A 27,296-nucleotide genomic window follows, 5' to 3' on the forward strand; every position below is an offset into this window, starting at 1 on the left:
AGAACCAAGATGGAGGTTCTCCTGGCTGTAGTGCCTGATGCTCAGAGCGGAGGGAGGGGAGCCATGGGCTATTTTGGAAGAGGCTGTCTGCCCAGCAACCTCCCACCTATGTGGGGCGGGAGGGATTCAGGCCTTCTGGGAGCCAGTCAAGAAGAGCCTGAGGTACCTCAAAGGAAAGGTGATCTGCTACAGAAGCCTCCGAAGGACATTTTTAGCTATTGTCACACAGAATCTGTCAATTATGGTCCTCATGTTTTCTTTTTTCTGGCCACTCTGGGATTTCCAGGTCCCTGATTCCCTCTGTCACACTTCCCCGCCCTACTGTGTGGGGTGGGGTGTTCTGTGTGATTTGTGAATGAAGTGGACAGCTCTCCACTGCCTGGCATCTTCTCCCTAGGTTTGCCCAGGACTTTGCCAGTTTTCAAACTGAGAGTTCCTCATGCTAAAGGGACTTTCATGTCCCCTCATGGCCCTGTTCAGAGTGGTACAATTCTCTCTGATCTCCTTATCACCTGCCTTTTAGGGTCCTCAGACCATGCTTCTCGCCCCCATCCCCACATCTGGGGCAGGCTTTTCCCACACTGTTGTGCACCTCTTTCCTGAAGAGATTTCAGCTTCCCCAGGCCTGCCGTCCTCCCTTTCCTCTTCTCTTCATGCTCCAAGACTCTGTTCTGACCTTGTCAGGGGGGATTACCAACCTATGGATGGTGTGTGTGTGTGGTGTGTGTGTGCATCTATATGTGTGACTGCTTCTGTGTGCATTGGTGTGTCTGGGTGATTGTGTCTATGTGTGTATGTGTGTGTGTGCATGCATCTGTCTGTAATGGTGTGTGTCTGTTAGGTCTGTGTCTCTTTGTGTGTCTGTATGTGTGTGTAATGGCGTCTATATATGTGTGTGGGTGCATCTGTGTGTGATTGTGTGTAATAATGTGTCTGTATATATGTGTGTCTGTGATCATGTATGTATGTGTGTAAAATGGTGTGTGTCTATGGGTTTAATGGTGTCTGTATGTGTGTGTGAGTACATCTGTGTGTGTCTGTATGTTTGGGTCCATGTGGGGGACATCACTTGGGGCAGGAATCAGAGGGAGGGTCTTACCTGTCTATGGTGAACTGCCAGAAGAAGGGTCTGGTCACCGGCACCCAGTTAAGTTCTCCCTTGTAGTAGGCGGGGTCCACCCCACCGAACATCACCACACTGCCCTTGTCCTCCTGGCTGAGGGAATGGGAAAGCTTATTGTGAGGGGATAATAGCAACACCCGCCAAGCACTGCTCTGAGAGCTTTGCTGATCACTGCTTGATCAGGCTGCACACCCGCACACCTTTGGAGTAGGCACTGCTGTGACCCCACTTTATGGATGGGGAAATTGAGACAAGGAGGGGTTAGGTACCTGCCCAAGGTCGGTCACGTGCCTAACGAGAAATGAAGCTGAGATTTGAGCCTGGCCTTCTGGCTTCAGATCTGGACTCAACCAGCCCTGCTCCTCTGAAGAGGGCCAGGCCTGCCAGCAACCAGAGGGGAACATTAGAAGTCACAGCGCCTGCAGGGGCAGACCTCCATGTCGTGTGGCCTGTCATCCTTCAGAAAAAGTAACCAAGGTCCAAGGAGGCAGAGAGGTTAAGGGCCTTTCCTTCAGGCTTCTGTAGGGCCTGTTCACGCTCGTGACCTGAACCGTTGCAAGGGCTCCCACACTTGCGCTGAACTTGAAATTCTTAGTACTTTTTCAATGATGGCTCCACATTTCCATTTTGCACTGGGCCCTGCAAATGATGCAGCTGGTCCTGGCCTCACAGCAATGTCTTAGGGAGGGAGGCAACATCCTGGCCTAACCCTCTCCTTCCACATCCTGTCGGCTCTTCCTTCGACATACAGACTGAGTCCTTCTCCCCTGCCCCGTTCTGGTCCAAGCTGCCACCTTGTCTCTCCTGAACCCCTGCGCAGTCCCTTCACTGGTCTCCCTGCCTCCACTCTGCCCAATCAGACATTCTCCAGCTAGCACCCAGATGAGCTATCGAAAACATAAACCACGTGTCTCTTCCCTGCTTACCCCCTCCCAGAGAACAAAAGTAAGGGGTGGCTTTGCCCTGCCTCCCTCCCCATCTCCATCCCCTGCCCTTTCCCTCCCCCAGGTGCTTCGGCCCCAGCGCCCCCGTTGCTACATGACATCCCAAGTTTTTTCCCCTTTGGGCTTTCTCACTTGCTCTTCCCTCCACCTTGGACTTTGTCTCTCAGGCCTGGCTCTTTCCCATCGGGAACTCTCAGCTCTGAAACCACGTCCTCAGAGAAGCCTTGGCTCTCCACCTAAACTACACCCTGTTCTCTGTCTCTTCTAGGGCCCTGTTTTATTGTTCTCACAGAACCACTTACTATCCAGAAGTAACTTTCATTTATTTATTTACATATTTCCTGTCTGCCTTCCTCTCCATTCTCTGTCTCCTTCACACGTACAGAACACATAATAGGTGCTCAGTGCATCTTTGTTGAATGACTCACCACCCATGGTTGAGTGCATTTATTCCTGAGGCTTAACCCGTTGCCCTCTAGTGGATTCCGACTCACAACGACCCCATAGGACAGAGTAGAACTGCCCCATAGGATTTCCAAGGAGCGGCTGGTGAATTCAACCTGGCGACCTTTAGAACTGAGCTCTAAACCACTACGCCACCAGGGCTTCTGAGGCTTAGAAGTTAAATACATGAAGTTCATGCTGTGGAGCTAGGGCTTGAACTCAGGTCCCACCCGGAGCCCACACACAGCTTTAACCACCACACTCTCCTGCCCCCTACATGGATCTAGGGACTCAGTCACTCTCTTTGGCAAGAAGACACTCTCCATCAACAGGGACCCCTTCTTATCTGTGCTTCTCCTCAACAGACCCTCAGCAGCCAGGGTACTTCAACTTTTCCTGCTACCCAAGCACAGTGACTGGAGACCACCCACCATGGGAAAGTGTCCCAAAGGGCTGAGTTCGAGTCCTGCCACTCCTAGTACCAGACTGAGCCATCTTGTGTGAACCCCTTTCTGAGCCTCAGTGTCTCCATCTAAAGGGCTTGGGGATCACAGGAATCAGCAAACTTTTCTTGGAAAGGGCCAAACAGTCAATGTTTTAGGTTGTGTGGGCTATACGATGTCTATCGCAGCTCCTCAACTTTGATGTTGTACAAAAGCAGCCACAGATAATATGTGAGTGAATGAATATGGCTGTGTTCCAATAAAACCTTCTATACAAAAACAGGTGGTGGGCTGGATTTGGCCTACGGACCATAGTTAGCCAATCCATGGACTAGACTATCTCCAAAGAATCCTTTGGATCAGATAGCCTATAATTTTTCTTACCACCACATTGGAGAAAGGCTTATCTAGCCAGACCCAGGAGTCCCTGAGTGGTACACACAGTTAACGTGCTTGGCTGCAACTAAAAGGTTGGAGGTTTGAGTTCACCCAGAGGTACCTCAGAAGGCCTGGCAACCTAGTTCTAAAAAATGAGCCATTGAAAATCCTATGGGGCACAGTTCTACCTGGAACCTACTCAATGGCAATTGTTTTTTTTGTTTGTTGCCCAGACTTACGCGGTCAAGTAGAAGGCAAAGAGGCCCTGAGAAATGAGACCTTGGTTCCACAGGTTGTCAAAGAAAGGCATTGTCCCATGGACGCTAATGGTGGGGTAGGCCAGTCCCAGAATGCCATCAAAGGGTGCAGAGTTCATGAAACTGCCAGGCTCCTGAATGCTCAGGCCAAACTCCTGGGTCACGACTGCAAGCCCTGCGACCTGTGGGAGAGGACGGTGTTCCTGAGTAAAGGCTTAGGTAGTGGGGCTGGGGCTGGCTGGGGTGGAAGAGGGTGAGGAGATGCTCCTAGCACCAGACAGGAAATTCTGCTTGTTGTGATTGTCTGAGGTGCAGCTTTTGGCTCTGGCACAGGCTGCACCTCAGACAATCACAATAAGCAGTAATGGGCACGTGGGTTCCGTGTGTGTGGTGCTGTGGATTTTCCCCAACACCTGAAACTCCCTCATGTTATTTGAAATTAGCCACACAGGCCAAGCTCCTTTTCATAGATGGTGCCACTGGGACTCGGAATGTGGCCAAATGGCTCCCACTGGAGAACAAAATGCGTAGAGAGCAAAATATTCTTTTTGGCGTCTCTACCATCTGATGACAGCAACGGACTAGATTCATTGGAAACTCCAAAGGTTGTATTTTCAGCATCAGCCCAGGGAGAGAGTAGCCCATTAATGCTATGTAAGCTGCCATGTTTTTTCTGTCAATTCTGCCTCGGAATCATTCTTTTGGATGGATGGATGTGTGTGTGTATGTCTTAGTGATCCCACAAGTGGGGGGCTTTAAAAAACAGAAATGTATTTTCTCACAGTTCGAAAGCTAGAAGTCTGAATTCAGGGTGTGGCTGTAAGGCAAGGTCCTCCTTGTCTATTTCAGCTTCTAGTAGCTGCCAGCAATCCTTGGAATTCCTGGGCTTGTAGCTTCATGGGCCTTCATTGTCTGTCTTCCTCTCCTCCTTCCCCCCCACCAGTCTAATCTATTCTTTTTATAATTCAGAAGTGATTAGATTTAGAACCCACCCTGCTTTGGTATGATCTAATTAACATAACAAAGAAAACCCTATTTCCAAACAGGATTACATTCATAGGTATAGGGATTAGGAGTCCAACATGTATTTTGAGGTGCGAAGGGGGACACAATTTAATCCATAACATTGTATGTTTAGAAAAATTGAGGCACTTGAGGGCCCTCTATATCTGAGGCCCCTGCTCACCCTGTCTGGGTCCTGCACCTCAGAGGGCCCAGTTCTCCCCTCTCCTGAAAATACCCTACACCTGCCTGCATCCTGATTCACACCCCAGCTCTCCTCACCTGCTGCGTGACCTTGCCCAGGGCACTCACCCTCTCTGCACCTCAGCTCCCTCATCTGTAAAACAGATAATAATAGTGCCTGCTTTTGGAGTTGTTGTGAGGATTAAACAAATTAATACTAGCAAAGTGCTTGGCACAGCGTGAGGGTATAAAAGTGGGTGATGTCTGCAGAAATGGAAAAGCCCACCCTCAAATTTATATAGAACGGCAAGGGACCTTGAATAGCTAAAGCAATCTTGATGAAGAAGAATAAAGTAGAACTCACACTTCATGATTTCAAAACATACTATAAACCTACAGTAAATAAAACAGCCTGGTACTTGTATAGTAATAGACACATAGACCCGTGGAATAGAACGGAAAGCCAGAAATAAATCCAGTTGATCTATGGCCAACTGATTTTCCACAAGGGTGCTAAGTTCACTCAATGCAGAAGGAAGAGTCTCATCAGTAAGAGGTGCTGGAAAAACTGGATTTCCACATGCAGAAGAATTAATCAGTACCCATGCCTCATATCACATGCGAAAACCAATTTGAAATGGACCAGGGATCTAAATACGAAAAATAAAGCCATAAAATTCTTAGAAGAAAATGTAGGGACAAGGCTGTGGGACCTAGTGTTTAGCAATAGATTATCAGAGACCATAATAAAAGCTTGAGCAGCAAGAGAAAAAATAGATAGATGAGACCTCATAAAAATTAGACACCTTTGTACATCAAAGGACTTTATCAACAAAATCAAAAGACAACCTATAGACTGAGAGAAAATCTTTGGAAACCTTATATGAACTAACCAAAAAACCAAACCCATTGCCGTCTAGTCGATTCTGACTCATAGTGATCCTATAGGACAGAGTAGAATTGCCCCATGGGGTTTCCAAGCAGTGACTGGTGGATTTGAACTGCCGAACTTTTGGTTAGCAGCTGTACCTCTCAACAACTGCACCACCAGGGCTCCATATATCTGCTAAGGACCTGATATCATATGTATATATAGATATATATATATATATACACATACACACACACGCACACATATTTACACATATACACACACACACATACATAAAATAACTTCTATAACTTAACAACAAAAAGGCAAACAACCCAATCCAAAAATATGGGCAAAAGACTTGAACAGACAGTTCACCAAAGGGGATATTCAAATGACCAACAAGGACATGAAAAGTTGCTCAACATCTTTAGCCATTGTTGTTGTCATCGTTATGTGCCCTTGAGTCCGTTCCAACTCATAGCAACGCAATGTGGGGAGATGTGAATCAAAACCACAAGGAACTAACACCTCACTCCATTAGAATAAAAAAAAATATAGTAACATCAAAAACAAGTGTTGCCCAAGGTTGTGGAGAAACTGGAACCCTCAGCTATTGCTGGTGGGAATGTAAAATGATGCAGCCACTGTGGAAAAGTTTGACTGTTTTTCAAAAGGTTGAATAGACATAGAATTACCACGTGACCCAGTAATCCCAAGCCAATGTCCATTACAGCACTTTTTACAACAGCCAAAAGGTGGGAACAACTGAATTGTCCCTCAACAGATGCACGGATAAACAAAATGGTATATATATATATATATGTATTTACTCACAGTAGACTATTATGCAGCCATAAAGAGAAATGAAGTCCTGATACATGCCACAACAGGAATGAACCTTGACAACATCACGCCGAGCAAAAGGAGGCAGTGACAAAAGGCCAAATACTGTACAATCTCGCTTGTATGAAATAAGCAATTTATATAGAAACCAAAGATTATGAATGGTTACCTGGGGTGGGAGGAAGGGGGTAAGGGACTTTTTGTCTGGGGGCATCAAGTTTATGTTAGTGGCAGTAAAATATGTTGGAAAAGGGTAGTGATAAGAGTGGTATAACATGAGAAATATTGTCAATGTCATTGAATTGTAAATGTGGAAGCTGTGTTGTTGGCAAATGTTTGAGCGTATATTTTCATCATAATTAAAAAAAAAAAGGAAGTGACATTTACCCATCTCTCTGTGCTCCTGGCAAAAATCAGCCTTGTGGCAACTACAGGGAAAGGAGTTTGGAACCCATGGACCCCAAGACCCGCCAGTTTGGTGGTCCCACTTTCTGGGTTAGGGCTTTGGAGACCTTTGTGAGTCGGCAGGGTACTACCCCTCAGGGACACAGCCCTTCCGGCCCGGTGGCCACCAGCTGGGGGACTTGGGAAAGATGGGTGCTCTCAGCTGAGCCAGGTCTGACTGTGTAAGCAGCAGCCAGCTCCCAGGGCTGCCTCTGCCTCAGCCTCCGGTTTTCTGTGTTACCTGAACAGTGTCTCTGACGAGAAATCCCTTCATGCTCCCAGTGCCGTAGGTAAGGGAGATAGGCTGGCCCAAGAATTGGAAGGTGGAGGACTGCAGGGGGTTGAAGACATTGTGGTGTGCTGAGGACACAAAGGTTGGTATCGGTTAGGGCTGCTGAGGACCAAGGAGGGGGCAGGGGCACATGGTGGGGACAGTGACAGGGCACTCACCACAGGCGGGGCTGTAGCAGTAGATGGAGGGCACCCACAAGTCAGTGGAGCCAGTGTCAAAGATGACATTGAACTCCTGAGGGGGTGTTCCGATGCTGATGGTGCCGATGTACGCCAGCTGCCCGGGTGAGGAGGATGGTTAGGGCAGGCCTGGCAGCCCCGGATTCCCAGGGTGCCTGCCTGCTTTAGGGTGACCCCTGTCTTGACTTCACTTTCCAACTGCCCCACCTCTCAGCCTCTGCTCAAACCAGTGCCTTCATTTGAAAGGCTCTCTAATCTCTCCTGCAACTCCTTAAGTCCTCCTCCACCAGGTAGCCCTCCTAGGTCACCCCAGGCCCCTACACTCACTCTTTCTTCTAAACTCAAAATATCAATACTACATAGTTGGCCCTTTGACTTGGCATTTATTAGCTCTTTTCCTGTCTCTCTGGCTGGGCTATATAACTCTTGAGAAAGACACTGTCGTTGTTGTGTGCCATGGAGTCTATTCCGACTCATAGCGACCCTATAGGACAGAGTAGAACTGCCTCATAGGCTCTTCTGGGCTGTAATTTTTACGGGAGCAGATCACCAGGTCTTTTCTCCTGTGGAGCCACTGATCAGTTCAAGTTGCCAACCTTCCGGTTAGCAGCCGAGTGGTTAACCACTGGGGGTCACCAGGGGTCCTTGTAAAAGACACTGGGGCCTTTTGATGTCAATAACAATAACCATAGTCTTAGTCTACTACAGCATGGTTCCCCACAGGGCTCCGTAACTTTTTAAGGAAGTGATTCTTGGGCCTGAAGTGGCTGAGCTTCCTCCTACCTAGGATATCAAACTTGATTTGCAATTGGCTTTGCTGTCATTTTATCAGACTCTGCTCACCCTTGGATGTGGTTCCCTTAGCTCAGGGATTTGTTTCGTTCAGAAAGAACAAGGTCCCTCAAAGCAAGCTCCCTGGCTTACATATGCCCAAAGATATGTCACTGGCACAGAAATGGGTGATTAGCCGCCATTTGGTCACCACAGACCAACAATGAGGGTAAGACGTCTTCTCCACTGGGAGCAGAGAGCTGCAGGGGTTCCTGCCCGAACATCCTGGGTCCCACCCCCAGACGAATCTCAATACTTGGCAACAGCCCTAGGCGGCGCTCTGGAGCGCTGCCTTTCCACCACACTCACATCTAAGTAGTTCCTCAGTTTTTCATAAGATACGTCCGCCGTCTGTGGTATGCCAAAATACTTAAAGATTTTGTAGTAAGGATCCGTCTCCAGGAAATCTCTAAGCAGGTCTTTTTCCCTGAGCTTTTCTCGCAACGGTTGGATCTTTTGCAGAGGGATCCTTTAACAGAAAACAGGTCAGAGATAGCCCCCGCTATATAACTGCCACACCCTACAGGGGAGTTGATTTTTGAATATTTTCTCATCAGGATGGGTCACCCAATGCAACGGAAGATCAGAGTAACGGACCTAGGTTTGAACCTGGCTTCTGTTGTGTAGTCATGGGCAAGTCATATGGCCAAGTTTCCCCATCTGCAAAAAGGTGGGATGGTAATATTCCCCTCCCATAGACTGTTCTGAGTATTTTAGTTGAGATGAAGGATACAATACTCCTGACATACAGAAGATCTTGACAATAGCAGTCAATTGCTGCTGTCATCTCCAAGCAGCCCTAAGGAGGGAGACAGAGCAGGGCCATAATCCTCTTTCTACAGCAGAGGAATCTGAGTGAAGACTGTTTGGGCCTCGGCTGCAAGACTGTGGGCCTTGCCACACCACTTGTTAGTGGCAAAGCTGAATCTAGAAGAAGATCCCCTGATCTCTCTCCAGGGTTCAACCAGAAGATGGGGTGAGAAGAAGCCAGGAAATGAGAAACCTCAGAGGGCCTGAGGTGGGGAGTAGGGAAATGAAGAGCGTAGAGAAAAGAGAGAGGAGAGAGAGCCAACGAGAGAGAGAAGGTTAAAACAAGCACGAGGAGTCCTGCAAACACCAAAAAAAAACCAAACCACTTGCCATCAAGTCAATTGCAACTCATGGTGACCCCGCGTGTGCAGAGTAGAACTGTTTCATAGGGTTTTAAAGGCTGTGACCTTTTGAAAGCAGATCGACAGGCCTTTCTTCTGACATATCTCTGGGTGGGTTCGAACCTCCAACCTTTGGGTTAGAAGCTGAGCGCTTAATCATTTGTGCCACCCATGGATACTGGAAGACAGAAATAAAGAGAGAGAGAGCAGAGGTGGAGACCCACAGACAAACACGCAGAAACAGAGGGAGAGCAAAGGGAAGCCCTAGAAGCAAACGTGGGAGAAGCACTGTTCTCAGACAGGACCATGCCTACAGCTGTACAGGTCGTGCACTGAACAATTCCAGGGAGCATTGTTCACATAGCCCATGACGTGGCTGGCACCATGGAGTTGCACAACCCTGTAGGCCTGCCCCGAGACCCCTGAGCCCAACAGTGCACGTGGCTACTTATCAATAAATGGAGACTTTTTAAGATGCTCAAGAAATGTTTACATTTCCTTCTGCACCCCTGGATGGGTGGAAGAATAAGAAAAAGAGGCCAGAAAGAGAGCTGATGTCATCAGCATGCAGTCCCCATACTTACATGATTAAGGACTCTGAGAAGGCCACCAACCCAAGGAACAAAAACCACTTCATGTTTCCTTCCTGGGTTGAAAGCACTCAGGAAATAGTGAGCTCTAAGTGGTAGTGGCTCTCTGAAGCTGCTCACTATATATACACTCCCACCTGTCCCAATTCTCCCCTCAGGGGCTTCTAATGGGACCTGATAAGAACTGCAAGCCATAAAAAAGAAGAAGAAGAAAAAAAAAAAGCAAGCCAGAAGACTCAGAAAATTCTCAGAATACAGAGATTTCAAGTGTAATTTCTCCCTTTGGGCTTGGCTGGAAGAAAAAAAAAAAAAAAAGCCACCTGGTCTAACAAAGAGTAGAAAGACTATTGCTTTCTTGGAGATAAAAGCACTACAAAAAATGTGATAAAAGAATAAGTGTCAAGCACATGTTTGACCTTCATGATCTCCTGCAGTCTTCCCTGCGCCCTTGGGAGGTGTGTGTTGCTATCCTCACTTAGAAAGGAAAGGTCAAATTGCAGAGTGAAGACCTTGTGGGGCAACCCATTGACATGACTGGATTTAGGTGGTGGGATAACCCAGCTCAGGGACACTGGTGTAGCCAGTCTGCTTCAAGGATCTAGACTAGGGCAGTAGTATAACCGTACAATTTTAATATTGGGAATGATTTGATGCATGCATTCAAAAGATACTTTATTTGTTTAACAAATATTTACTGGGGACCTACTATGTACTGTGAACTGGGCTGGATGCTGGGCAGCCAAAGAAGACTCTCAGCCCTTGCCTTCAGTGAGTTTGCAGTGTAGGGCTTGTTGTTATTTGTTGCCAGCTAGTCAGCCCCAGGAAACCCTGGTGGCATAGTGGTTAAGTGCTATGGCTGCTAACCATACGGGTCGGCAGTTCGAATCCCCCAGGCGCTCCTTGGAAACTCTATGGGGCGGTTCTACTCTATCCTATAGGGTCACTATGAGTCAGAATCAACTCGACGGCACTGGGTTTTGGGTAGGCAGCCCCCAACTTATGGGGGCCCCAAGCACAACAGAATGAAATACTGCTCAGTCCTGTACCATCCCCATGATTGGTTGTGGATTGGACGGTTGTGATCCACAGGATTTTCGTTAGCTGCTTTTTGGAAGTAGATCAGTAGGCCTTTCTACCTGGCCTGTCTTAATCTGGGAACTCCACTGAACCTGTGTAGTGTCACAACAACACATAAGCCTCCACTGGGTTGTAGCGGCGCATGAGGTGCCTCGGCCCGGTATTGAACCTGGATCTCCCACATGGAAGGTGAGAATTCTATCACTGAACAGCACTGCCCCCAGTGCAGTCTAGGGCAGAGTTCACAAACCGGGGACCCAGGAGGCAAAGGAAATGGCTGGCAGGGCTGTGTGGGCAACACGGAGGCACGTGTCCTGCCACAAGGGGGCAGCCTCTACTCAGCTCCAACCAGCAGGTGCTCTGATGGACGGCGGGCCAGTGTGATGCCAAGGTCGGCCAAGTTTTCTAGGGAAGTAGGAAGTCTGATATTTGTGTGAAATACTCCGATTATTAAATGTTAGCAACTAATTAATTTTTTTTCCAAAAACACTGCGTGGGACAAACCTAAGACAGCTGTGAGCTGGATTCAGTCTGTTAACCCAACCAATAAAAAAATAGGAGGTGTTTATTTCAGGCCTGGAGTGTTCAATGCATATTGGTTGAATGAATGAATAAGAGATCAAATGTATCTTAACCACATCCTTTTCCTTCCTCTTGTAAAGAAAAACCACCAGGGTCAGATTAACCAATGACCTTAACTATAGCTTTCACATGCTGAGTATTTGCTGTTCTCCCCACCCCCCTGCCCCCACAGACTCCATGCCTTGAAACATTTTGTCTGCCAGGCTGAGCAGATGAAGGAATAATAAATTTCTAAGTGTCTTATCAATCAAAGAAGACCAAAAACGACCACCCGGAGCTTCTGCTCAGCCTGATGTGTCTATAATTCCAGCCAAAGAAAATGCAATTTTATGGCACCATCCAGGAATCCCAGGGCACGGTGTTCCTAAGATCCAGTCCAAGCCTGTTTCTACCTAAAGCAGCTGGGAGGCTGCCCTGGAGCCCAGGCTTGGGAGGTGAATTAGGGGTGTGGTCTCTGCCTTTCACTCCTCATTTTGCAAGTCAGTAAAATTCCATTTTGGTGGCTCAACCCCTTTAGATGAGGTCTAGCAAAATTATACATGCCTATGCTTTTTAGGAAACCCTGGTGGTGCAGTGGTTACGAGCTATGGCTGCTAACCAAAAGATCAGCAGTTCAAATCCACCAGACACTCCTTGGAAACCCTATGGGGCAATTCTCCACCTTTAGGGTCACTATGAGTTGGAATTGACTCGACGGCAACGGGTATTTTTAATACCCTTTAAGGAAACCCTGGTGGCGTAGTGGCTATGTGCTACAGCTGCTAACCAAGAGGTCAGCCTTCTGAATCTACCAGCCAATCCTTGGAAACCCCATGGGCCATTTTGACTCTGTCATACAGGGTCACTATGAGTCAAAATCGACTCAAAGGGAATGGGTTTTTTTTTTTTTTTTTTTTTTTTATACCTGTTAATATTCTGGCTGGTTTCAGAAGAGGATGTGGAACCAGAGATATCATTGCCGATGTCAGATGGATCCTGGCTGAAAGCAGAGACTACCAGAGGGATGTTTACCTGTGTTTTATTGACTATGCAAAGGCATTCAACTGTGTGGATCATAACAAATTATGGATAACATTGAGAAGAATGGGAATTCCTGAACCCTTAATTGTGCTCATGAGGAAACTTTACATAGATCAAGAGACAGTTGTTCGGACAGAACCAGGGGATACTGATGGGTTTAAAGTCAGGAAAGGTATGCATCAGGGTTGTACTCTTTCACCATACCTATTCAATCTGTATGCTGAACAAATAATCCGAGAAGCTGGACTATATGAAGAAGAAGAGGGCATCGGGATTGGAGGAAGGCTCATTAACAACCTGCATTATGCAGATGACACAACCTTGCCTGCTGAAAGTGAAGACAACTTGAAGAGCTTACTGATGAAGATCAAAGACCACAGCCTTCAGTATGGATTGCACCTCAACATAAAGAAAACAAAAACCCTCACAACTGGACCAATGAGCAACATGACGATAAACGGAGAAAAGGTCAAAGTTGTCAAGGATTTCATTTTACTTGGATCCACAATCAACAGCCATGGAAGCAGCAGTCAAGAAATCAAAAGACACATTGCATTGGGTAAATCTGCTGCAAAGGACCTCTTCAAGGTGTGGAAGAGCAAAGATGTCACCTTGAAGACTAAGGTGCGCCTGACCCAAGCCATGGTATTTTCAATCGCACCATATGTATGTGAAAGCTGGACAATGAATAAGGAAGACTGAAGAGGAATTGACGCCTTTGAATTGTGGCATTGGTGAAGAATATCGAATATACCACGGATTGCCAAAAGAACGAACAAATCTGCCTTAGAAGAAGTAAAACCAGAATGCTCCTTAGAAGCAAGGATGGAAAGACTGCGTCTTACATACTTTGGACATGTAGTCAGGAGGGATCAGTCCCTGGAGAAGGACATCATGCTTGGCAGAGTACAGGGCCAGCGGAAAAGAGGAAGACCCTCGACGAGGTGGATTGACGCGGTGGCTGCAACAATGAGCTCAAGCATAACAACAATTGTAAGGATGGCTTAGGACTGGGCAGTGTTTTGTTCTGTTGTACATAGGGTCGCTATGAGTTGGAACTGATTCGATGGCACCTAACAACAACACAACAACATATCCTTTAAAGGAGTCCTTGTGGGGCAGTGGTTGAGAGCTATGGCTGCTTACCGTAAGGTCAACAGCCTGAATCCACCAGCCACTCCTTGGAAACCCTATGGGGCAGTTTGACTGTCATATAGGGTCCCTATGAGTCAGAATTGACTTGACTGCAAAGGGTATATGCCCTTTAACTCAACCATCCTTCTTCTAGGATGCTACCCCAAAGATACACTGGTAAAAATACAAAAAGGTGGATATATAAGCTATTCATTGCAACATAATTTGTAACAACCAGGGGCAGATTACCTAGTAAGCAAGCCTGCGTTTACCTTGCTTCCTAGGTCCTCTGTCCCTGTCATGGATTGTAAATTTGAAGAAAGGCTTTGATTCTGTAGGAAGGTGCTGTGAGGTTGGGAGAGAGACAGATGCCAGCTATAGCTAGAACCAGAATCTTTGATGTGATAAGAATATGTGACATTGTTCCTACAGATAATCTGGTAAGCAAAGTAAACACTGTGCTTACCTTGCCTCTTGGATAATCCATCCTTGGTAATAACAAAAGATTAGAAACATTGCTAAAGTGTCCATCAGTAGGAGATTCTTGAATAAACTGTGGTGCATCCACACAGTGAAGTAGAGTGCAGGTGGAAAAGGAATGGGGAATCTCCAGGGTACATTGTTTAGTTAAATAAAAAAGGCGGGAGGGGCAGAACAGTGTTTATAGTTTGTTACTTTTTGTGATATGTGTGTGTGATACACATATACGTGTATATTTTTTTTCCATAAGAAACAATGGAAGAATAAACCAAAAAACTAATAAAAATTATTACTTAAGGGGAAGGGACAGGGATGGAAGTAAGACTTTCTTCATTTATAGTATTACTTTACAACCATGTAAATGTTATATGGAATTAAAAAAAAAACAGAAGGAAATAAAAAACAAATCCCTTGAAATTATAAACAAATCAAAAGAAAGGAGCCTAATTGCTAACAAGTTGGTAACATAACCACACAGAGCAAAAAAAAAATTGACTTCAACTGACTATAAAATGTAAAATTTCGACTCTACGTTCACAGCGGGGTATTAGAACAAAAAAACAAATGCAAAGAAATCCGAAAATGCATTCAATCACCTTATTGTTGGTTATATCTCTACGGCTACTTTGAAACTATGTATGTTACAGGTTAAAGCAAGTAAGCTATTTTAATGTTGCTATGAAACAAGACTTTCACTTATAAGAGAAAAGAGATGCAAGGATAAAATAAAAAAGGTTAAGTGAAAATCCCGCCACCTTACATTTGGGTTGGAAGTATAAGTTTGGACTAATGAACTATTTTTCTCTTTTTAACAAAATGTGCATTTCCCAGCCCTGTCCCTTGAAAAGACTAGAAGCCATGACAACCCAATGACAGTGAATACCCTGAGGCCTACCTTATGGCTTCTAAATATCTTCTCCCACCACATGGATCCAGAAATGTTTGAAGAAATAGCGGATTCCACATTGTAAAAACATACAAGGTAAGCCTGAGACATCTTGAAGGGCCAGAAAGTTGGGAGCAGTTAACGACCACCTGTCAAAAGGCTCAGGAACCAATATGGAGAGGCTCCCAGTAGGCAACGAGGGGACAATCTGAGTATCACATAAAGTTGATTGAAACAAACACATAAAAATTCGTGACTTCAATACGATATTATAAAAAGCCTAATTTTTCATCATTGGAGATTGCTAGGACATCAACTCATCATTTTAATAATTGGTAAAGGGAAATAATCAGCAATATTTAACCTATTTTTTCTGTATGAACTATATTTCAGGTAAGCACAAGTAGTTGACAAGGAAAGTTCTTTATTGAAGAATCTCAGTGATTAAATGCAGAAGGAATCATAGAATTATGAAGTCATAATTTTGGAACCCTGTTACGGATTGAATTATGTCCCCCCAAAATATGTGCTGTAAATCCGCACCTCTATGCATATGGTGGAAACCCTGATGACATAGTGGTTAAGTGCTACAACTGCTAACCAAAAGGTCAGCTGTTGGTTTGAATCCACCAGGCACTCCTTAAAAACCCTATGGGGCAGTTCTACTTTGTTCTATAGGGTCGTAATTGACTCCAAGGCAACCTGTTTGGTTTGTAATTGACTCCAAGGCAACCTGTTTGGTTTTGTTTGTATGCCTGTGGTTGTAATCCCATTTGGGAATGGGTTGTCTTTGTTATGTTAATGGTCTTGATCAGCGTAGTGTATATCTTGAGTAAATCTCTTTTGAGATATACGGGAGATTAAGCAGGAGAGCAAAGAGAAGTCGGGTAGATAGATGCCAAGACAAATGGAGATCTCCAAAGAACCAGAAAGCAGAAGCTGAAGAGACAAGAACCTTCCTCCAGAGCCGATAGAGATACAAAACCTACCCGTAGAGTCAGTGTTCTGAATTTGAACTTCAAGCATGCTAAACGGTAAGAAAATAAATTTCCATTTGTTAAAGAAATACTTGAGGTATTTCTGATACAGCAGCACTAGATAACTAAGACAAACCCCTAATGGAACGCTAAGGGAGCCCTGGTGGTACAGTGGTTAAGCACTTGGCTGCTAACCTTAAGGTCAGCAATTTGAACCCACCAGTCACTCCAGGGGAAAAAGAGGTGGTATTCTGCTTCTGTAAAGATTATAGCCTTGGAAAAACCATGGGGAAGCTCCACCCTGTCCTACAGGGTCTCTGTGAGTCAGAATCGCCTCAATAGCAATGGATTTTTTAGGTTAATGAAACAGTTGGAGCCCTTGAGCGATGCAAATGGTTAACATGCTTGGCTGCTAACTGGAAGTTTGGAAATCTGAGCCCACCCAGAGACATACTGGAAAAAAAGGCCTGGTGATCTACTTTCAAAAAATCAGCCATTGAAAATCCAATGGAGCATCCTTCTTCTCTGACACACATGGGGTGGCCATTGTGGGACTTGTCGGACTTGACTTGATGGCAACCGGTTTTACTGGCTGAATGAAACACTGGATCTAGGCAAAGGTTATCAGTGGTTGCTACAAACGTGAGATGAAAGATTGAAGGTGAACTTTATAATGGATGGGTGAGGCTGACAACACTGACCCACTGATCAATCTTACCATCTATCAAAATGGGGTGACCAGATATTCTGTGCCTTTTGAAGAGATGCAATAAAAAAATATAGAACTGCTGATGAAGTGTTCTGATAAAAAATTGAACTGATGTCTAGATCTCACTTCTAGTTTTTGGGAAATATGTAGATAAAGGAAGGAGAGAGCGACCAGTTTAATCCAGCATGTGGAACATTCTATGGGACAAAAGAATCCACCCTCACTTTTTAAGCAAATAAATAACCTGAAAAAAGGGGGTATGTTATCTATTAAAGTCTTAAGAGACAACAAACAAATGCAACACATGTGGACATTCTCTAGATCCTGATTTCTGATGCAGATGAAGCATTAAAAGGCGTTTTTGAAAGAATCCGTAATGGATATTAGATGACATTGAAGTTATGGCTAATTTCGTTGAAATAAAAAAGCATTTTTTTTAATCCTTATATCTTAGAGTTGTATGATAAAGTATTTACAGCGAAATGGTCAGAAAAATTAGCTTGAAAATATTCTTTAAAATATTACAGCAAAAATCAATCCGTCAATCAATAGGGAGGATAAATTGAAGAAAGGTTTGCGTAACGTTGTAACTCCATGCTGAGTGACGGAATACAGGGTTCATGATACTCTTCTTTTTTTTTTTTTTTACTTGTGTGGATGTTTGAATATTTTTCGTAACAGAAAGTTTAAAAAATTCTGTCTTTAGTGATATCCCAAGAAAGGCAGACTTGGGGCAGACCCCCCATTGGTTGATTTCTCCCAAGCCTCCTTCCCCACAACTCCAGCTCTTGCCCTGCCAACCCCTCCAACCCGCAGGGGAGGGCTGCTGGATCATCCAGCTTGAGACCTTGAGGAGCCACCTCCGGTGCTAAAGGTGGAAGGGGTGAGAAAATGTTTAGGGAAAACAAATTAAGGATCCCGCTCCCTGGCTTCCCCTTGTGTAGTGCCATCTGGAGGCTCAGGGATAGAGCCTGGGGTGGGGGAGATCAAGGAGTGAGGCAGTGGGAATATTTGGAAGCGAAACAGAACAAAACAAAACAAATCAAAATCCGTTTCTATCGAGTCCATTCCGATTCATGGCCATCCCATGTATTACAGGGTAGAACTGTGCTCCATACCATTATCTTGGCTGTAACCTTTACGGAAGCAGATCGCCAGGCTTTTCTCCTGAAGTGCCTCCGGGTGGCCTTGAACCTCTAACCTCTAGGTTAGTAGCCAAGTGCAAACTGTTTGCACCACCCAGGGACCTCTTTTGAAAGAAAGGGAGGAAGAATGCACAACTAAACAACAGCAAGGAGGGCAGCTTGGGTGGGATCCGGGAGGGATCAGGCTGGGAAGGAAGCCCAGGGAAGCGAACAGCGGGCCTGCAGAGCGGAACCGAAAGGGTCTCCTGTGGCAGGCACAGCTCATGGGCGCTGTCCTTGGGAAACGTTCCTCGTTTAAACAGAGAACAGCTGGCTGTGGGGAGGAGAGGGCTGGGGCCCCCGAAATCCTACCTGTGGTCCAGTGCTGTTTAGGTCTTGGCGGTTCCCGTGAACTGGTGCTGAAGGCCGCGTCCTTCCTATTGAAGGTCCTACTGGTAGCGCCGTATGGCAGGGAGGAGGGCCGGCTTGGTCAGGGAGCTCTGATTACTGTCTGCCCTTGGCATCATGTCAGGATTGACGGCAGAAGAGTGGGTTACCCACTTTATCTCTAAGTTTAAAACATTGTCTAATTTATCGAATCCTTCCTGGGATGTCTCAGGCCTAAAAAACCCATTGCCGTCAAGTCAGCTTTGACTCATGGCGACCCCGTGTGTGTCTCAGTAGCTGATTTTTTGGAAGTTGATTGCCGGGTCTTTCTTCCGAGGCACCTCTCGGTGGACTTGAACCTCCAGTCTTTCACTGAGCAGCTGAGTGCATTTACCATTTGCACTGTTCAGGGAGGGTGTCTCGTACCTAGAACTCTTTTACTGCTATTCAGTCCTTTAGGAAAGGTGATTCGTCAGCCTCACTTGGGCTTCTGGTGAAGAATTTACAACTTTCCCATTTGAGAACCTCTGCCTTATAACTGGAGCCTGGTGGCACAGTGTTTAAGAGCTTGGCTGCTAACCGAAAGGTCGGCAGCTCTAATCCACCAGCCACTCCTTGGAAACCCTAGTACGTAGTTCTACTCTGTCCTATGGGGTTGCTTTGAGTTGGAATCAACTCGAGGGCAGTGGGTTTGGCTCTGGCTGGGGGGGTCTTATAACTACCCAGTCTCATCCCTTTGGAATCCAAGTGACAGAATGCTCTGCTGTGCAGGGTCAAAAGGTTCTCTGGCTCATGGATGGTAATTCCACAGCACCTGGTCTGCTACTCCCCAGTACAAGGTCTGCATTCCCCAATATACACCCAGGGCAGACATCGCCAGTCAATCACAGCACCTCCGGCAGCTTAATGTGGCCTTAGAATCCGGACTAACACACGCCCCTCAGGAACTCCACTAATCAGTGTTGGCACTCAGCCTGGATCGATTGCTATTCCTAAACAAGTCCAGTCTCATCCTAGAGATGAAGAAGCTGAGGGCAGGGGGGTGTCATTCACCACAAGGTCCTAAGGGAAGTTTGTGAAGTGCCGAAGCCCAGGGCTTCTGATTCTCAGATAGTTCTCCTTCCACTGGTCATGGGCTCAAAGACCGCTGAGAAGGGAAAGATCTGGGAATGCTCTATTCACTCACACTGCCAGCTTCTGTGGGCCGCTCCCAGAGGCCTGCAGGGCCAGAAGCGGAAGTTCTTTCCCTGCTCCTCAAGTCCGGCTCCTTTTCTATCACCAGAGCTGCTGTCTGGTAGCAGCAGGATTGGGAGCTGGCTCTCCCCACCTTCAGGCACAGGGGGTGGGCACCCCAGCTGGAGCAGCAACAGGAGGCAGGAGTCTGGGAAACCAGCTTGGCAGCCCCACAGCTTCCTCTCTACACTCACACAACACACGTACAACCACAGACCAGCTGCTGTGGAGCTAGGTTGGTGTGGCACTGGCCGTATTTAGAGTCATGCGTGGTTTCTGGTCAGCCTTGGGCAACTTAAATCCAACGTCTCCTTTGTCATTCAAGGAATATTTGACTGAGCCAGGAGACTCTGAAAAAACCTGTTGCCTCTTTGATGCTCAAGAAAAGACCCTGAAGCTTTGCCAGGACCTGACCAGGGGCTGAAACCACCCCTGTTCTCTGGGGACTGTGTGATATGAATCTGGCTGGAGAAAAAGAGCAGACTAGGGTGACCCACCAGAAAGGCTGGGCAAGCCTGGGCCCCAACACACCGTGAATCGAGTTTCAGCCACAAGGCCTCATGGGCAGGTGACAGTGCTGATGTCCACGGCCCCCTTCTGAGAAGGGTTGGAGGGGCTAGACAGAGCCTGCCAGGGGAGCGACCACCTCCGGGGGACCCGTGAGCACTCTGGCCAAGATTAGACAAGAGTGTTCACTTTCTTCCTGACCCTATCGGTGCCTAGAGGTTCGACCTAGCAAGACAAGCAGACTGAGAGGGTCAGACCCACTGATGGTGGCGGTGACGCCTGCCGTGCCCCTGGGAGCTGGTGCCACTGATGTAACCAGCTATCCACAAGGCCCTGTGCCCAGAGCAATCGCGGCCCTATCGGCAGCCCTGGCTTTCCTTCCTCAGGTGGCACGCAGTCCCAGTGAGGGGTTGCTGCTCTGAGGAGAAGGGTGATGCCGCTCACTGCTGGTGATTTGTGGCTTTCTCTGTGTTATGTTTGTGATGTGATCATGGTGGAAAACTTGTGGCCTAGATGTCCCTTGGAGAACAATGGTGTCCAAGTGTGGAGGGGAGAATGGAGGTGGGCAAGTAGCCATTTACTGAACTTGGCTACTTTGGGCCTTTGCAATTGCTGTTCCCCCTGCTTGGAATTTTTTTCTCCCAGCTCTTTGTGTGTTGGCTCCTTCTCAGTTTTCAGTGCTCATCTCAGAGGTCCCTTCCTCAGTGAGGCCTTCCTTCACTCTGGTCTCCCAGGCACAGAGCTTGACTGACAGGAGGGGCCCCATGGACTTCTGTTGAATGCATTTTCCTGTGTGCTTTTCATAGGAGCCCTAGCCAACAAAAAACCAAACCCGTTGCCATCGAGTCGATTCCAACTCACAGCAACCCTAGAGGACGAAGTAGGACTGCCCTGTAGGGTTCCTAGGAGTGACTGGTGAATTCAAACCGTTGATTTTTTGGTTACCAGCCTGAGTTCTTAACAACCACGCCACCAAGACTCCAGGAAACCTTTGATGTTGATTAAAAACAAAACAAAATAAACAAACCCCCCCCGCCCCCGCCATTCAGAGCTCCCGAAAGGGGCATAACATCTGACTGTAGGAAGGTGGATGCCGGGAATCTGGCTGCTGAGCGTGTAGCCTTGAGGGTTGGAAGGATCCCCTAGAACTGGCCCTCGCCCTAGCCTGGATCGGGGGGCTGGGAGGAGCACTTCTGTCACTTCGCAGAGACAGAGGGCATCAACATGACACCTCTGGCTGGTGTTGCTGTGGCCAAGATGGTGACCACCACTGTCTGAAGGGACCTGGTTTCTCTCCCAGTTTTCCTGACACCACGTGATCCTATGGAGGAGGTAGGATGGTGGGATCCAAGCTCTTTCTGGCCTGGAGAGGGAGTGGGGGGTGGGGGGGGGGGAGGTTCAGTGAAGATAGAACTTGTATTAAACAAGTAAAGGCAAAATGAGAGGGAGCAGAGCACGGCGGTGCCCTGAAGAGCCAGACAGTCCAGGTTCAAATCTCGGCATGGCCATTTGCTAGCTGTGTGATCTTGGGCAAGTGACTTTCTCTATGCCTCATTTTCCTCATAGTACCTAATAAGTTAATACTTGTAAGGTCCTAAGATGCGTGATCAGTATTATATAAAAGTAATATGTTGAGGACTTAAATTCATTTACCTGTTATACCCACCACCCACCGCCTGTCTGTCAGTTTGTCATACTGTGCTGGCTTGCATGTTGCTATGGTGCATGAAATTATGCCACCAATATTTCAAATACCAGCAGAGTCACTTGTGGTGGACAGGTTTCAGCAGAGCTTCCAGACCAAAGAAGACTAGGAAGAAAGGTCCGGTGATCTAGAAATCAGTCAATGAAAAGCTTATGGATCCTAACAGAATACTCTCCAATATAGTGCTAGAAGATGAGTCCCCTGGGTTTGAAGGCACTACCCAATAGCCGCAAAACACTTGAGCATACCAATGATCATGAAGGTGGCGCAGGACTGGGCATTGTTTCTTTCCGATATACATAAGGCCGCCATGAGTTAAAGTCCATTCGACGACAACTAACAATGTATGCAGGGAGCTTCTCTGGGACTTAGGGGTTAAATAATTATAATATCTGGTGCTGCCTCTTAATGGAATATCTTTAGGGACCCTCTGGTTCAACCCCTGGCTTTACAGGTAGAGAATTGAAGCCCAACAAGGGGAAGGAGCTTGGTCAAGGTCACATAGGATCAGGATGTTTTAGTGAAACTCAGGAGTCTGATGGCCCCAAGCTGGAGTCCTGGGTCAGTCTCTTACTGGCTGTGTGACCTTGGCCAGCCACTGGGGCTATCCAGCTGTGGAATGGGTTGCTTTATGAGCAAGTGGGCATCCAGGCCCCAGCAGTGACCGAGCAGAGACTGTCTGACCTTCAGCCAGTCAGGGTCAGAGGGCTCTGGAGGAATTGGTGCCCAAGGATAGGTTGGCTGAGTCCATGTCCTTTCATTCTGATTTCCAACAGCCACCAGCTCTGGCTGGGTTGGGAAGGCTTCTTTGACTTCCTAGGATCTTATCACAGCTGATACCAAGTAATTTTTAGAACTCTTAAGAACACAGGCTCCCAGGAGGGAACTTGCCCAAGGCCTATGGAGATCAAAGCATGGGGAGTTGAACTTACTCAAGGCCTATGGAGATAGATCAAAGCCTGGGGAGTTAAACTTACTGAAGGCCTATGGAGATCAAAGCCTGGGGAGCTGCAATGTGACAGGAAAGGCTTTGACTGCCCACCAGGGCTCCTGCAGGGTAGCCCAGGGGCCCAGCCAGGCTGAGCACTTTATCAACAATCACACCACCGCTGGCAGCTACTCTAAAACAAGTGCACAGGCTGGTTGTTGTGTGCCATGGAGTCGATTTTGATGCACAGTGACAGAGTAGAACTGCCTCATAGGGTTTTCCAGGTTATAACCTTTAAGGGACGGATTGCCAGGTCTTTCTCCAGTGGGGCCACTGGGTGGGTTTGGACAGCCAACTTTTTTGGTTAGCAGCCGAGTGCTTAACTGTTGCACTACCAGGGCTCCTGCAGGGGTGGGGTTGGGATTTAGATGCTCTGTGTTGGGATGAAATGCAGGCTTCTCCAAGGGTCATCAGAAACACCTTTTCCCTTACATTTAGTGTGTTTTTGCCTCTGGGGACTGAAGGGGCTGTCCCCCAAAGGCTCAACAGGATTCTGGATATGATACTGGAGAGAGAGGAGGTGATAGGGAACAGCCCGAAATCATCTGCCATTACTTTGCTTCTAAGCGCACTTCTGGCTGACTTTGGAGGATCTAATATGATGGGCCACAGGCACAGGGTGGTCCTTAGCCAATGGACAGGGGTGCTTGTGTGACTATGAAAGCCCAGCTCCCTAGTTTTGGGTTGGGGCTTTTTTTTTAGTTGTTATAATATAGGGTCGCTATTTTTTTTTTTTATGAGTCAGAATTGACTCGGTGGCACTGGGTTTGGTTTGGTTTTGGTTTATGACATCAGTCATGTTGTACAACCAGGACTTCAGACTGGTTAGTTCTGGTTCAAACCCCGGCTGAGAATTTGCATTTCCGTCCCAGGTATACATAAAAATCACCTGGGGGATCTTGTTAAAATGTAGCTGTATATGTAAGAATCACCCTGGGGAGCTTGTTAAAACGTAGATTCTGATTCAGTATATCTGGGGGCAGAGATGCAAATTCTCAGCAGGGGTTTGAACTGGAACCAACTGGTTCAGAGCCCTGTGTACAACCACTGCCAATATCCACTGGGGCTGGGACAATCTTGAGGCCTGACTGATATTCTGGAGCGCCTCTGTGGGATCAGGCTGAGGCTTCCCTTCTCAGATCTTACATGAATCCCCCCTTGCCTGGGTTCCTCCCTTCCCCCTGCCTCACTGCTGTGATAAATCACTTGTACATGAAACCTTATTTCAGTCTCCTTTTTTTTTTTTTTTTGTGACAGCACTCAACAACAACCAGACTGTCCCTGGTGGTTCAGTGGTAGAATTCTCACCTGCTATACAGGAGACCTGGGTTCAATTCCTGGCCCATGCATGTCATGCATAGCCACCACCTATGTGTCAGTGGAGATTTGCGTATTGCTAAGATGCTGAAGGAGCCCTGGTGGCACAGTGGTTAAGTCGGCAGTTCAAATCCACCAGCCACTCCTTGGAAACCCTATGGGGCAGTTCTACTCTGTCCTATAGGTCGCTATGAGTCGGAATCTACTCAACAGCAATGGGTTTGGTTTTAGCAAATCTTCCAGACTAAGACAGACTAGGAGGAGAGGCCTGGCAATCTACTTCCAAAAGTCAGCCAATGAAAACTCTATGGATCACAGCAAGTCCTGATCCTGTTGTGAACAGGGTCACCATGAGCAGGGGAGACTAACAACAACAGACTGTGCCTGAAACATACCCAAACCCACACAGTCTCCTTCTTAAGGCAACCCACCGAGACCCTAACTGGGTTAGGTTGCCCTTCCATGTGTTCTAGAATGCCTTGAAGCTTTCCCTGCCATGTGGCTTTGTGGTTGCTTGATATTCTGAAAACTCTGGTGGACTGTGTATTCAGAAGAACCTGAATTCCAACTCGGGGGAAAAAAGAAAAGACAATGTAAGTCTTCACTAAGATCTCCTGAAGACCCAAGAGGGCATTTTATGTACCACGTAGCAAAACCTTCTGAAAAAGCAACTTTCCAACCCAGTTTCCAAATCTCCATCCATGCCCGAGCTTCTCAACGCTCTCATCTTTGTTATGTCAAACCCTAACCTATCTAGTCTCCCTCACTTCTGTTTCCATGGGTTCTCCATCCATTCAACTGGTATAATGTCATGGATTGAAACGTGTCCCCCCAAATATCTGTCAACTTGGCTAGGTCATGATTCCCAGTATTATATGATTGCCATTTTGTCATCTGATGTGATTTCCCGGGGTGTTGTAAACCCTATCACCATGATGTTAATTGAAACCTGGTGGCGTAGTGGTTAAGTGCTACAGCTGCTAACCAAGAGGTTGGCAGTTCAAATCCTCCAGGCGCTCGTTGGAAACTCTATGGGGCAGTTCTACTCTGTCCTATAGGGTCACTATGAGTTGGAATCGACTCGAAAGCAGCGGGTTTTTGGGCTTATGGTGTTAATGAGATGGATTAGTGGCAGTTATATTGATGAGATCTACAAGACTAGACAGTGTCTTAAGCCAGTTTCTTTTGCGATATGAAAGAGAGAAGTGAGCAGAGAGACATGGGGACCTCATATCACCAAGAAAGCAGTGCCAGGAGTAGAGCGCAGCCTTTGGACCTGAGTTTCCTGCACTGAGATGCTCCTAGACCAAGGGAAAACTGATGACAAGGACCTTCCTCCAGAGCCGACAGAGAGAGAAAGCCTTCCCCCGGAGCTGGCACCCTGAATTCAGACTTCTAGCCTACTGGACTAAGAGAATAAACTAATCTTTGTTAAAGCCACCCACTTGTGGTATTTCTGTTATAGCAGCTTTAGATGACTAAGACATATAATAAGGCCCAGAGCTGAGCAGCTAAATAAACAAAACAAAACAAAAAGCCCCCATTTTAAAAGCAGGGGATAGAAGGGAAACACACTGAGTACCTTTACTTTAATATTTTTGTTCCTGTCACATTTGCTCAAAGGGCTGAGATATCTTGAGATGGGGGAGCTCTCTGGTTCCTGTTGAATCCTACTTGAGACTGTGACTTTCCATGCAGCTGGAGACAGCGTTTCTCTTTGGATCCAGCTCTTAGCAGCAGTAGGTGTTCAGTGAGTGCGTGTGGAATGCACGAACAAATGAATGAACGAGAGAAATACGCAAGGTGCTGCCTTCTATAACGGCGGTTGTTTGTGCCTGTGGAGTACCTGGGTGATGCAAAGAGTTAAGTGCTTGACTGCTAGCTGAAGGGTTGACAGTTTGAACCCACCTAGAGGAGCCTCGGAAGGCAAGCCTGGTTGTCTGCTTCCAAAAGGTCATAGCCTTGAAAACCCTATGGAGCAGTTCAACTCTGCACACATGGAGTCACCATGAGTTGGAATCGACTTGATGGCAAATAACAACATTTGTGCCTGTAACTTTTTTTTTTTTTTTCATATTCAGGGTTACTGGATATGAACAGAGTGGATGTAATTGAGACATGTTATGTGGGACATAGGTGCCAGTGAGGGGAGACCAGGATTGCAGAGGATGGAGCTAGACCTGAGGCTGAAAGGAGCCAGAAGTGGGAACTAGAAGGGAATAGGTAGGAAGAGTGCCACAGATGGCCTGACTTCCCTGCGGCTTTCTCTCCCTCCCTCCTTTGCCCTACACTTCCACCTTTGGTTACTCAGAAGGGCAGGCCTTCCTCACAGGATGATGACGTGGCATTGACCCAGGAACACGGCAGTTTGTCGTTTTCCCTCAGCACCCTCGGTGCAATCATTGTGTCTGCCGCATTCACAGGTTATCATTGTCATTGTTTTAGCTTTAGGAGTGTCTAGCGTCTGAGCCAAATGGTGTGTGAAATAGAATCTCTGCCTGTCTTTAGGGAAGTTACTATCTAGGGGGAGTAAATGGTCAATTACAGGAAAATGAAGTAAATGCTAGGAAAGGGAGAAGTCTGGGGTGTATAAAGAACAAGCAAGGGAACACAAGGAGAGTTTTTCTAGAAGTGGAATCTAAGACCTAAAGGGTGCAAGTGATGGAAAACCCAAAACAACAGTGGCTTATACATGATAGATTAGTTCCCCCTCATGTAAAAGTCCAGAGGTGGCATCAGAAGTGTCATAGTGCCCCAGGGTGTCAGGGACCCAGGCTTCTCCATTCCCATGGTCACCCCATGGTTCAAGATGACTACTTTAGCTCCAGCCATCATGTGCACATTCCACCAGCAGGGAGGAAGAAAGGGGAGAAGGGCACACTCTCTCTCTTTAAGAATGTCTCAGAAGTTGCACACAGCACTGCCACTTGTATTTTATTATCAGCACTTAGTCATAAAACCACACCTGTTTTCAAGGGAGGCTGGGACATCCGACCTTTATTGCACAGGGTCACATGCTCTGCTAAAACCCAGAAGTGCCACTGCTACAGAAGAAGGGAGAACTGGTATTGGAGGCCCCTGGCAGTTTCTGCCACACCATGCCAAGGATGTGGACTTCATTTTGAAGGCAATGGGAGTAGGAAGGAAGCTATTGATGCAATCAGGTGTCTTAGTTACCTAGTGCAGTCACAA

At 46.8% G+C, this 27,296-nt stretch overlaps 1 protein-coding gene across 1 annotated transcript; it reads right to left on the reverse strand.

Annotated features, from left to right (window-relative positions):
* Positions 1 to 7,092: 7,092 nt before the first annotated feature.
* Positions 7,093 to 10,107, reverse strand: LOC135231633 (pepsin F-like). Its single transcript, XM_064287983.1, has 3 exons — positions 9,973 to 10,107; positions 8,547 to 8,706; positions 7,093 to 7,503 (listed from the first exon to the last, which is right to left on the reverse strand). The coding sequence occupies exons 1-3, from the start codon at positions 10,023 to 10,025 to the stop codon at positions 7,321 to 7,323; spliced, it is 396 nt and encodes a 131-aa protein (XP_064144053.1). The 5' UTR covers positions 10,026 to 10,107; the 3' UTR covers positions 7,093 to 7,320.
* Between the last annotated feature and the right edge of the window lie 17,189 nt (positions 10,108 to 27,296).

The sequence above is a fragment of the Loxodonta africana genome, chromosome 7 (genome assembly GCF_030014295.1).
Source record: "Loxodonta africana isolate mLoxAfr1 chromosome 7, mLoxAfr1.hap2, whole genome shotgun sequence".
In the NCBI taxonomy this organism is placed as follows: domain Eukaryota; kingdom Metazoa; phylum Chordata; class Mammalia; order Proboscidea; family Elephantidae; genus Loxodonta; species Loxodonta africana.